Below are 12,552 nucleotides of genomic sequence, written 5' to 3'. Positions count from 1 at the left end.
AGCATTCAGAGGGTTTAAAAGGTCAGAGGTCATCCTAGATTTGAGCCCAGTAACACCTCAGAAATCAACAAAATTTGGGGAAGTATAAGGGTTCAAGAGTGAAAGCTGCTTTTGTTAGATACCAGAGGTCGTCCTGTTTACTTCGCTAATGTATCTCCCCAATTTTACAGTCAACACAGTAGAGAAGTGGCCTGTCAGACTAGGATTTGGGAGACCTAGATTTGAATCTACACTCTGCCATGGAAGCTCATTGTCAAGTCTCTCTCTCAGCCTGGCCTACCTCAAAAGGTGGCTGTTGTGAGACTAGAATGGCAGAAGAAGAGATGCTGTACACTGTTTTAGGTCCTCAACAGGCAGAAAGGCACAGTATGAATACTCCGAGATCCTCTACATACCATAATGTGCGTTAAACCTGCCAGTGAAGCAGGACACAAAACCACAGTTTTCTAACTCAGTGCACTTGTGAAATATGAGTTCATTCCATTATAAATTTCAAAATTAATTTGTGCCAAACATTACTTTAGAGCCACAACTGAAATTGCCCTAGGAGAATCACATCAGCATATATAAATATTTCCACGTTGGAAACGAGTATGAATCCAGGCGCTCATATACTTGTCCCAAGGTTTGGATTCAAGAATGCTGAATTTAACTTTGTCATCAAGTCTGTCATCAGGTCTATTAACAATTCCAGTTCAAACATCAGTCATTAGACAGGTGTGTGAACTGCAACATCTTAAATGCAGTTTGGATTTGCTAGGCTTTCACCTAAGAGAGGACTTAGAGGAAGCTACGTCAAATGTGGCACACATCCACTTGATGAATACTGTCAACATGTTAATTTGGTAACTAGGGGTGTGCAGTTGGTTAGAAATTGCCCTTTTCCCTCTCCATTGGTCCAATCTTTTTCAAATTTGGGAGGTCTTTTGATGAGAGGGAATAGCAGCTATGCTGCAAATTTGATGCCTCTATATTTAAAAACAACCCCTCCCTGATGCCCCCAGATCAACTCTCCATTGTCACTTATGGTGACCATTGACTATAATGGCCCCCTTAGCCTATAAAAACCCCAAAATTCCTCATTCCCGAATATTAACTGAATCCAAATATCATACCAGTAAATATCATGAAAAAACAATGTTCAGTATACCCAAACTCCAAAAATATAGAGGAGAGGGTTGCATACCCCTATTGGTAGCCAGAACTGACTTCTGCTTCCAAGGACTCGCATATCAATTCTACTTGCAGTTCTGCAGGTTACAAGCCAGAGAGTGATTCGATGACTAGGCACCCCATTCACTTCCTTGGACTGTAGCCCAATAGTCTGAGCTACCAGACTGAACAATGCCCCACGGACTGGTTAAAATCTCATTTCTGCCACAAACTCATTAGTCTGCCATAAGAAAGCTACTCTCTCTGCCTCCCTGATCTGTAACATAGGGAAATAATGTATTAACCAGGATAATGTATACACAGTGCCACAGGCAACTGAAACTGTAATACATTGTTATTAGGATGACAAATGACCTTTCACCCATGGTGAAGCCCAGCTTGCCTGTGGCCAATCTGTACATCCAGGAAAGAAGGGGGAAGATCGGTTAGGAGAACACAGCAAGGTGAGTGAGAAGAGATCAGTAAAGAAGCAACAGCTATGCCTAGCCTTTGGCTCATCATTCTTGGGTGTATTTATGGGCAGCTCTCCAAATCACAATTGGCCAAGGCAAAAAATCTGTGGTGGGGACTCGAAAATAAGAAAAATTAATCTGTAAATGGATTAGAAGGTCGCGGGATCCAGGGACTAGCAAATTTGCATGCTGAATTACCCAATTTGTATAGGTTATTTAGAAATAATAACCTTGCAAAACAAGCAACCAAATCGTGAAGTTTAAATGTTCGCAGCAATTTTTATTCCTATTTTTCACAAATGTATACACTGCTACAAACAGCTATCCCCAAATCCCACTTCAATGGCACTCCAGGAAGATGAGAACAGGAAAGGTGAGACTGTGAGGGTTAAAAGGTATTAGTCAAAGCAGTCAAAAGGGTTAGGTCAGAATGGCCACCCTTTTCCCCCAGAATGCTTTGCCTGAGCAAAGAAGCAGGAAATCCCACTTACAGACTAGAAGCAACAATAGCCATACGCCAGAGAAAGTAGTATGGGTCAGGGAAGAAAAAGAAAATGAGGGTGGGGAGGAGAGAAAAAAAATAAATGTTTTAAGTGACCAACGGAAAACAAAACCAAAAAGCAAAGAATGTCAAACCATGGTTGTGCAGAGACACAAGTCAAGCATGAGAACAAAGAGTTGACCATAGGCCATCAACATGAGCAGCCTTCTGACGTGCCACCTCCACTCACTGCATCAGGAAACTGGAGCAAAGAAAATAACTTCCAACAATATTGATAACAGCTTAAATAAGCAGATGCAATTCAATGCTAACAGCCTGCACATTTGGACAGAGAATTTTACATCCTTTACAAGTAACCTTTCCTGGAGTGGCCGCCATTTTCTGCTGTGAGAACAACACTAAAACAAAAAAACAAGGTATGTGTGTGCACAGACAGAAGACAAAATACAGAAGGTACTCCAAGGTAACCTCCGTGCCCAAAGGAAACCAATGTTAATGAATGAGTTATTCAAATTAAATATATTTGAGAATTAGCTGAATGCTTCTAAGGTCCTAAAATGAGAATAGTAGTCTCATATACATAGGTATATTTTCTGTACCTACTGTATATGAAAATGAGAAACAATTATGAGTTTATGAAATTGTAATAAACCTAGTAATAGTGTTGAATGAAAACAATTATTGAAAAAATTATCAAGCTAATACCAAATTATGAAAAAACAAGCCACACTAGCATTAAAGTCATGCTCCAAAACTATTTTTCTATTTTTGTCACATATACATTTCAGTCATGCTGTGAGCCAAACATACATTTTCACATGTGCGTGAAAGGATAATATGAAGAGTCTAGCTAGTTTTCAAATACATTTATTTTGAATAACTCATTAACACTGGTTTCCTTTGTGCACAGGGGTTACCTTTGAGTACCTTCTGTATTGTGATAACACTAGTCAGTGCCTTGCGTACAGATTTCTGTCCTCAGCCAGACATAGGAATGTGATTCCTTCTATGATTCTATGATTTGTACAGAGTCAGACAATTGGTTCCCCAAGCAGTTCTATCCCCTCTGATTGGTAGCCACTCTCCAGGGAAGCGAATAAAAGAAGAGCTGGATTTTTTTACCCCGAAGTAATCTCAAAGCGGCTTACACTTGCCTACTGTTCCTCTCGCCACAACAGATACCCTGTGAGATAGGTGAGACTGAGAGATCTCTGAGAGACCCATGACTAGACCGAGGTCACCCACCTGGCTGCTTATGGAAGATCGGGGAATCAAACGAGCTTCTCTGCAATAGGACAGCCAAACTCACAGTATGCAACACAAAATGAAATACAGGCTCCCATCAGCCAGAAGTACCCAGTTTCAAAGGAGGTTGCCCATGGCATTTCTCACTGATCTTCTGCTCTGCCATATCTCCTCCTCAGTCAGCAAGAATGTCTTTACAGAACCAGGAATGCCATCTGGGCTAGCATCCTCTTTTCCAAAGCGCCAAATGTCCCTCCCAGTGCTATAGTTCTTCTGAACATGAAGGCTCCATTTAGCCATCATTTCCACTATCCATAAACAATCTTTTCATGCATAGTTCAAGTTTCCCCTCAAACTTCCTGCACTTTTGTGCTTTACAGCCTCGAAAGATTTTGATTCCTTTCCAGACCCTGGATCACTGCTTACCTTCCTTCACAGGGATGGTGGGTTTCTTCTGCCGTAACCCCAACAAAATGAAGAAGAGGACTAAAGGGATGAAGATCTCAAAGGACAGCACCCACTGCGGACAAGAAAATGATTTAAAAATAAATTAATCAAAGAACTCAAGGCTGGCATGAATGATACTACCAATTGTTTTCATCCCCCACAGATAGAAAAAGAAGAAGATTTGGTTCTTATATGCCACTTTTCTCTACCAAGGGAAAGCAGCTTACATTCACCTTCCCTTTCCTCTCCCCACAACAGACACCCTGTGAGGTGGGTAAGGCTGAGAGAGCCCTGATATTACTGCTCCATCAGAACAGCTTTATCAGGCCTGTGGCAAGCCCAAGGTCACCCAAGCTGGCTGCTTGTAGGGGAGCGGGGAATCAAACCTGGCTCGCCAGATTAGAAGTCCGTGCTCCTAACCACTGCACCAAGCTTAAAGCAGCCAATTCTAAATACTGGGTGGCTTGTCAGACATTTAGCCAGAAATCCAGTCCTTTTGCAGGCAACTGTAACCATCCCTGGATGCCCATCCCGAGGGAAACAAGCACACCAAGGAAACAAGCACACCAAGAAAATGAAAATACAACTCAGTCCAGTCTGAGACAACACCCATCATTCTGGCATGGAGGATTTTCTGCAAGGCACATTCCATCAGTGGATGTTAGAAACCCAGTTTAGGGGACCGTGACAAAGTGTGTACCCATCACAGCTGTACAAGGTATCAGTCACAGAAAAGATGCTTCCCAAGACCTGCCACAGGAAGTCTTACACTAGGAACTGAGCCTGGGACCTTTCAGACACAAAGCAAGTGCTTGGCCACTGAGTCTTAGCCCATACCAGATACCTGTCATTCACTTCTTTATTACAGGAAGAAAGCCAGGGAGTTATTCAGGGAACGAGGGTTAAAGCTGCCTCCTGTGACCGGTCGATCCCAGCAGCAAGGCCCAAGACTGAATTTTCCCTTTTCCAATTCCAACCATAACTCACACTTCAGTCTCCTTACAGCTTATTCCAGTGAACTAGATAAGGGCCACTGTGAAACAAGTCAACCTACATAGCTAAAAGATTATGAATCAGGAAGCCCTCATTTCAAAACTTGCCTCTGCCATGGTTTTAGGAGACAGTCGAACAAACCCCCATCTCAGCCTCAGCCACTCCTCCTCCACCAATTTGCAATATAAAGAAAATAAAGCTATCCTACCTTATAGAGCTGTTGTAAGGATAATGTATTGGGAGTGCTTTTAACATACGGTACACCAAGTTCTCGGAACATTTTTTGCATAGCCCTGCCATGGATCCTGCTTCTTGGTTAATGAAACCTCGTTAAACTGACTTCTATAGAAGTGAATAATGTATCATACTAAAGTAAGAGATTTCCATAGAGAAATTATTGTTCATCTTTACCTCTTTGCCCTCCTCAATTTCCTTTTTATGATAGTGACTTCTGAGAAGCAGTCAAACCAAACATAGTCTTTGTGGCCCCTTTGAAACTAACAAGTATAAAATAAAAGGTTACCAGAAGATTCCTATTCATTTTATCTTTACGGTTGCTAATATAATAGGCATTTCCTATCTATCAGTTAAGTCTACAACCAAATAAGCATGTCCAGATAACATATCTGGTATGCCATTACAAAAGCTATAAATAAATTGAATCTATGAAGCTGCTTTATATGGAATCAGATGACCTAATATTACCTACACTCAGCTCTTTAAGCTGAGAAAGATCTTTCCTAACACCTGCTACCTGAGATCCGGTAGCTGCAGGTGCCGGCAACCAAACCTGGGTCATTCTGCTCTAAACATATGAAACTGCCCTACAGGAAGTCACAAGACGGCCAGTTCTAACTAGTAACTTCTGTTCAAAGTCCAGCACATGCTACTGGAGAGGGCAGTGAATGAATGGGCCTTCTGCATTCAAATGATCTGTTATGGAGCCGCAGTCCCCCGCAATAACATGCTGTCATATCAAGTCAACAGTATTGGTCCATCTAGCCCAGCGGATCTCAAACTTCCTAATGCCACGATCCTTTAATACAGTTCCTCATGTTGTTGTGACCCCCAACCATAAAATTATGCAAACAGACCAGTGGCGTGAAGATCCATTTTTCATGATTGTATATAAATTGGGTTTTTTTCTGGGGTTTCTCAGTTCAGTTCTGCCTCCTGTCCCACCATGCCGTTCTTGCTCTTTTCCACTGCTCCAGACAGACAAATGCTCTATCTTGATCTACCCCGCAAGGCTGTTGGGTGGATGGTACCCCCCAGCCAAACTGCTTGCCCTGCCGCAACCCCTATGAAAGGGTTGTTCAAGAACCACTGATCTAGCCCAACACTATATGTTCACTGTACCATTAATGGGCAATATATATATTAGAGATAGGGACAAAACCCTGACCCTCTTTTGCATTGGACCACTCTAGCATTCTTCAAAGTATCCATTATGCCCTCTAGGACCTCAGGCTGAGAAAGATCTTTCCTAACATCTCGTTTATTTGCATGTCTGGAACCGAACCTTGGACTTCCTGCCACTCAGGCACAGGCCCTCCCCTTTTATTACCTCTTCTTCTTCCCTGTTTAACCTTCCATGTCATAGACTAGCTTGGCGTCACTAACCAGCTCAGCTACAGAGATCGTGCATACCCTCCACTTCCTGCGTTCCTTTTAATTACACCTTAAGTAAAGTAATTCCACCTAGTTCTCAGGCTGAAGCTTTCACCTCATCTTTTACAGTCCTAAAGTATTATCAAAGGTAACCAATACTCAGAAAGCTCATAAATCTTCAGTAAAATGAGCTCCCTGTACTTCTTTTAGCCCAATGAAACACTAATACTCCCTGATTTGTATCTTATAGCCATTACACTACTCTGGCTCTCTGTCTCCACCAGCTGTGAATCAGTTTCATTCAGATCCCCTGAAAACCAGTCCCTGGCAGCAACACAAGCAGTATCACTGTGCAGTCTCCCTCTTCCAGCATGGGCCTGTTTAATCCCCCCCACCCCGAATGCTTGGGGAGGTACCATTGGAATAAGTGATGACGGGATCTTTTGCCAAGCAAACTGAAGTGACAGTATCAGTGCTGTATCAGTTACAGGTTTGCTCTCAGAGAATGCAAAGGGGCAGCAGGTTCATTATGTCATCCCAGAGGTCTTTTCAATTTCTCACCCTACTGAAGAGACGGTGGAAGACTTACTCAGGGAGCACCTAGATTACAGCTTGAACTCTGCCTGCATTTTAAATGGAAAGTTCATCGTGCAACTGGGAACAGCTCGGAAAGGTCACACCCAGAGATGCTTAGATATTCTCTTTTCTGGGCTACTAGATAACCTGAACTCAGTTCAGCCAGCCAATTGCTTATCAGTGAGGTCAGTAGTTGAGCAGGAAGCAGCCTGGCCTCCCCCTGTTGTACCTGAATCCAGCTCACCAGGTCCTTCCCACTCTGAATTTACTCATATCAATTTATTATCCAGATTCCTACAAGCTGCTTTTGAAGCCAATTTTAGTTCAACATGGGATGAAGATAACAGACTTGCGATCTATTGCAAAGTAATCAAGAGACAAGGAACTCTTGGTCCAACCTTTAGCAATGGCAGCTTTGAGGGTCTTCCGGTGGGAGACCAGGATCACAAATAACTCTGGCCATAAGTGATACCTTTCCTTCAAGCTTGTTATCTCCTCTGCTTGGGCAGTAGATTCAGAATGGACAAAAGGAAATACTTCTTTACACAGCAAATGCAGAATCCACTGTCAGAGGATACAGTGATGGGCAAAGGCATCAATGGCTTTAAAAGGGGATTAGACGGGTTCATAGAGGATAGTGGTTACTAGCCACAGTGACTAAAGGAAACCTCCACATTCCAAAGCAGCCAACATCTAAATGTCAGGGCCAGGAGGCAACATCAGGGGAAGATCTCAGCCTCTATCCCCTATTGTTAGACCCCTAGAGGAACTTGTTGGTCACTATATGAGACAGAAAGCTGGACTTGATAGATCACTATTCTGATCCAGCAGGGCTCTTCTTATGTTTTTATGGAAGCTCCCTGGAGCAGAATCCCATTTGGACTTTTAAAAGCTCATCCCCCCAAAATCGTGTGGTGCTCCTAGACTGGTGTCTAGCTATTCTACTGCAGACCAACACAGCTTCCCTCTGAAAAAAATTACATGATGTTTAGCAGGTTAAAAGACAAGTATGAGTCTTTTCTTTTAAAAATTCACTTATACCAAGAATCATGCAATTCGGGATACTATGTGCAGTCTTGGTCACTCTATCTCTAAAATACATATTGTCAAACTGGGAAATATACAGAAAAGGGCAACCACAGTGGTCAAGGCAGTAGAACCCTTCATTTAGAAAAAGAGAGGACTGGGATGGGAAGGACATGATGGAGATTAATCAAGTTATGCATTGGGTGGGGAAACTGAGAACAGAATATTTGGGAGAGACCGAATGCAGCTGAACAACACTAAATCCACAACAGACGGTGGAAGGACTTCTTCATGCAGGGCTTAACTACCTTGCAGAAATCATTGTTGCTAGATGTAGTGATGACTTTAACATGAGTGTTAGGCAACTGCATGGAATATGGGTCAATCTATGGCTGTTAGTTAGGGTAGCTAAATAGAACTTCCTTATTCAAAGGCAGTGTACTTCTGAATGCTAGCTGAGGGAAAAAATGAAAAGGGAAAGGTTTTGACTTCCATGTCCAGCATTCTGAAGACTTGGCCAATCACTGTTGGGAATAAGAAGTTGAACTGGTGAACCATTGGTTTGATCCAGCAAAGTTTTTTTTTAAATGTAAAAACAGTGGGTTGGTCTGAGATGCAGGCTCACTTAATTCTGGACAATGTATTGACTGTGACATGATGGGAGGGAACACCAAGATGCCTTCTCTCTGTCCAATCTAAGCAGTGTCCAAGAACCAATCTCATACATCCCCACAACCAAGGCTGGAGGAGCATGCAGCATAAAAAGGATCTTCCACTTCCAGTGAAATAAGTCCATCTTCAGGCTTGACCAGTCACAGAATACTGCTGCAATTTTTAAATGGAGCTTCAAAAAAGAAAGACAGAAAGAAAATGAGGTGTCTATGCGCCAGATGCACTCAATTCTGGACAAGTGGTTCGCAGCTGAGGAAGGAAATATCCTGACTCATAAAAATATATTGCTGTGATGACTCAGCACATCTTTCCAAACTGCTTCGTGCCGCTACGCAGAGCGTTGAAAAATGACCATCTTTTAAAGATCTATACACTGGCCTTGTTCAGTCGGCAACTGGCCAAAAAAAAGGGGGGGATGCAAAATTGACCAGGTCAGCTGTTTTTGGGGTGGCTGATACTTCTGTGCGAGAGTTACCAGGAAAAAGAACCTTAGCTGCTGCTATACTAGTAATAGCAGACTTTGTTATCACTTGCTATAGTCAGAGGGTAAGAGTTCCCTTGACATAAAAACTGTCAAACTAGGTAAGATACCCTTCCTAGGATTCTATTCCTGCTTTATCCTTCCAAAAGGCTTTAAAGAAATGTCTTCTCTTTTCAATTGTTGGATTGTCTGCATTGCTATGTTGTTAACTGGTTTTATACCCCCAATATTCTGGTACCGGTGTTTTAAATAATTTGTTTTTAAAAGACAGTCTTACAGATGTGTAGTGCGATTTATGAATTGCTAGTAGTAATCTTGGGAATCATTTCAGAGAGAATATGATAGACCAGTATCCCAAACATCACAGCTATTCTGCTATAAACCTAACTAAGCAGCAGAAGGGGATGTAGCCTACCTTTGTGTTTAGGGCAGGAAAGCAATGGTCAAGCACCTCTCTCCAAACATCATAAAGAATGGCATTTTACTCAACTTTCAAGAGGATGTAACTTGACTCTACCCATTCAGCTTTCCTACTGCTTCTCAAGGAGGTTGTAAAGAGACTTGAAGGATAATTGTGGCTTTTGAGGATTAACAATTGCCATTGTTTCAAAAGCTTCTGTAGTTTAAGGTGCCACAGGCCTTTTCCTGTTGAAATGAGCCCTGGATCCCTCACCCCTTCCCAAACAGATGGTTTTTAAGCCTCCTTCCCAAAGGGGAGAAGATACAGAGGAATCCAACAGACATGTTGGCTTAACGTTGGCAGATAGCTTTCTTTCTGAAGTACCACATCCACTCCCAGACACCCACAGGGATTCCCGAAAGAAACACTGAGTCAGCCAGCACACACACACACTCACAGATTTCTTGCCCAAGGAATGCAATTCAGTGCAACAGAAAAACATTACAATGAAAAACCATTACACAACATTACCTGTATCCAATTTCCGATCAGTCATGCACTAGGCATTTTTTAAACTCTTACCCATTTGACAATAGTTAGATTAAAGTTCAGCAGCACTTTATGTACCCACTGGTTTTCGGGGTATAAGGTTTTGAGAATCAAAGTTCCTTCATCAGACTTGTTTTGGAATGGATTTCCAGTCCATGCAGCTGAACACTGTGCCTTCCATGAAGATAGTTACAGAGGGGGGCAGAAGAAGCATCTTAGAGACCACCAAGATTTTCAGGGTATAAACTTCAAAGCTCTCTTCATCAGACCCTTTTTCACCTCTCAAAAGCTTTTACCCTGAAAGTCACCTTCTGAAACCATTTTAGATTATGGACCTTCCTGTCTAGGACTAATTCCTAAAATCCGAAAGGACAGTTAACTTGCCAAAGGCAACAGCAATGGATTTGTGCAAACTTACAGGTTCAATTAAATCCTTTCACTTTTCAATCTCACTTAGCTCTTGGGAGAAATAAACTTGTGAGCCTTTGTTACTGCACAAATGTCGTTTTTGCATCAATGTTTTCCCATTGAAAGTAACACATTTACGACGTTATTTTTGCACAGGAAGAAAACCAAAGAACTATCAAAGGCAGCAATGAAAATGCAAGAGACCTAAAGCCATAGACCACAAGAACATACAGAAACCTGAAGAGCAGAAATGGCTATATCAGCTCATCCATAGCCAAGAAGGACAACCAGCCTGTTACCTGTGGTCTGAGAATATCAACCCACCATCAGTTTGCACATTGCTGAGAAAGAAAACCACAGTGCCTTCTCTCCTGGAGTACTTGAGTGACAAAGGTAAGACAATGAATATCCACTACTGAAGACAACAGGAGCATTGCAAATGCACAGCTAAGAGACCCTGCCAGCGAAATTACCAAAGCCTGTGGGGAATTATTGCATGAATGTTTTGAAACCCCTGCCAGATTCTTCACTGGAAAAACTTTGCGTGTGTAATTTGCTCATCAACTTAAACCAATTCTATCTTGCTTCCATGCACATATGGAGAACCTACCCACAAGGAAAGTACCACTCAGCTGCCACCTCTAACAAGTCGATCTGGACATTATTACCATGAATGCATAACAGCACACATAGGAATCCCTACTACCACAAACTCACTAGGTGGTCTCTAGCAAGCTGCTCTCCCTCTTCCAGACAACATAGGCACAATAACCCTGGCAAAGCTTTTAGGATTACAGTAATAATCCATTATATGCTTGGAACACTGAAAGCACTACCACGCTTTCTCAACCCTGGGGTTTCTAGACCAAATGGGTGAGAGTTAATTAATATTTTAGATATTTGTAAAATTTGTTAAACATCTACTGGGTGATATGAGCACATGGTTCCGTGGACCCAAGGTGGCCAATGATGGACCTGGTGGGGGTGAGAAGGGGAGGGACCCCAGGGGAACATGTACACAGCTATGCTTCCTAACCATATTCTGTACGATGGCGCCACTTCTGGGGTTCCTCAAAGCCTGAAGAATGTTCCAGGGGTTTCCCAACAGTAAAAAAGTTGAGAAAAGCTGCATTATACAAATGCTAACAATTAGCCATCTAGTGCATTTTTTACCCCACCCTTCCTCCCAAGGAGCACATGGTTGTTCAGGGTTCTTTCCCTCCAGCTTTTATCCACAGAACAATGTGTGGTCAGCTGAAGGTCACTCAGTGGGTTTCATTATTGTTATAAGCTGAAGTATGCAAGAGACAAGATGCATATTTCAGCCACACCAAAAGGGCTGGAGCCTTCATTCTGCAAATCTATTAACTATCTCTTAACCCAGTCCTTAAACCAGCCACAGCATGCCTCCCTCCTGCCAAGGAGGAGCTGCCCTTCTCGCCAACCACCCCCCAGCTCAGCTTGCACCATTGTTCCTGGGGTCTCCCCCTCCTTCTTGTTTACCACTTGTTGGGGAAAAGGCTCTTACAATGGCACTTTGTCCCCATGAAACATGAACACTCACTTTCTTTGCCAGTTCCTACCAGGCAGCGCCAACTTGGGGATGGGGCAGGCATGGGTTTTGTTTTATGGTTTGAGGTCTAAAAAGACATCACAAAGGGTTATCGATAATTTCCTTTTGAAAGAATGAGGAAGAAAAAGACTTTACCAAGGTTGCTGGAATTAGGAACACTTCAAGGGCTTGAAGTTCTCCGATCCTTCCTGCCTACAAACAACCCTCCCAAGCTGACCTGCTTTCCATTGATAGGCTACAGGGATCAGTGGTCTCCAGAGCACCAGCAAGCCTTGAAACCAGACCTCATGGGCCCAAGTGCAGCATTCTAGCTGTGAGCACCACTCTCCATTTCACTACAACTGCAACAACAGAATTCTCCTGAATGAGATGATGACCAAGACTCATCTCACTCACTGACACAAGATAACAATGATCTCGGCTTTTACGCCTCTGTATCAATCA

General features: G+C 42.7%; 1 protein-coding gene across 3 annotated transcripts in view; it reads right to left on the bottom strand.

Moving 5' to 3' along the window:
• The window catches only part of ABCA2 (ATP binding cassette subfamily A member 2), an 83,971-nt gene that overhangs the window by 56,853 nt on the left and 14,566 nt on the right, over positions 1 to 12,552 (bottom strand). For all 3 annotated transcript variants that reach the window (XM_077307057.1, XM_077307058.1, XM_077307059.1), the window contains exon 2: positions 3,799 to 3,892. In XM_077307057.1, coding sequence (XP_077163172.1) covers positions 3,799 to 3,892 — 94 coding nt within the window. The remainder of the gene's footprint in view (positions 1 to 3,798; positions 3,893 to 12,552) is intronic.

Source organism: Paroedura picta, chromosome 12, assembly GCF_049243985.1.
Source record: "Paroedura picta isolate Pp20150507F chromosome 12, Ppicta_v3.0, whole genome shotgun sequence".
Lineage (NCBI taxonomy): Eukaryota > Metazoa > Chordata > Lepidosauria > Squamata > Gekkonidae > Paroedura > Paroedura picta.
Note: the sequence above shows the minus strand (reverse complement) of the source record. Positions and strands in the feature narration are given on the sequence as shown.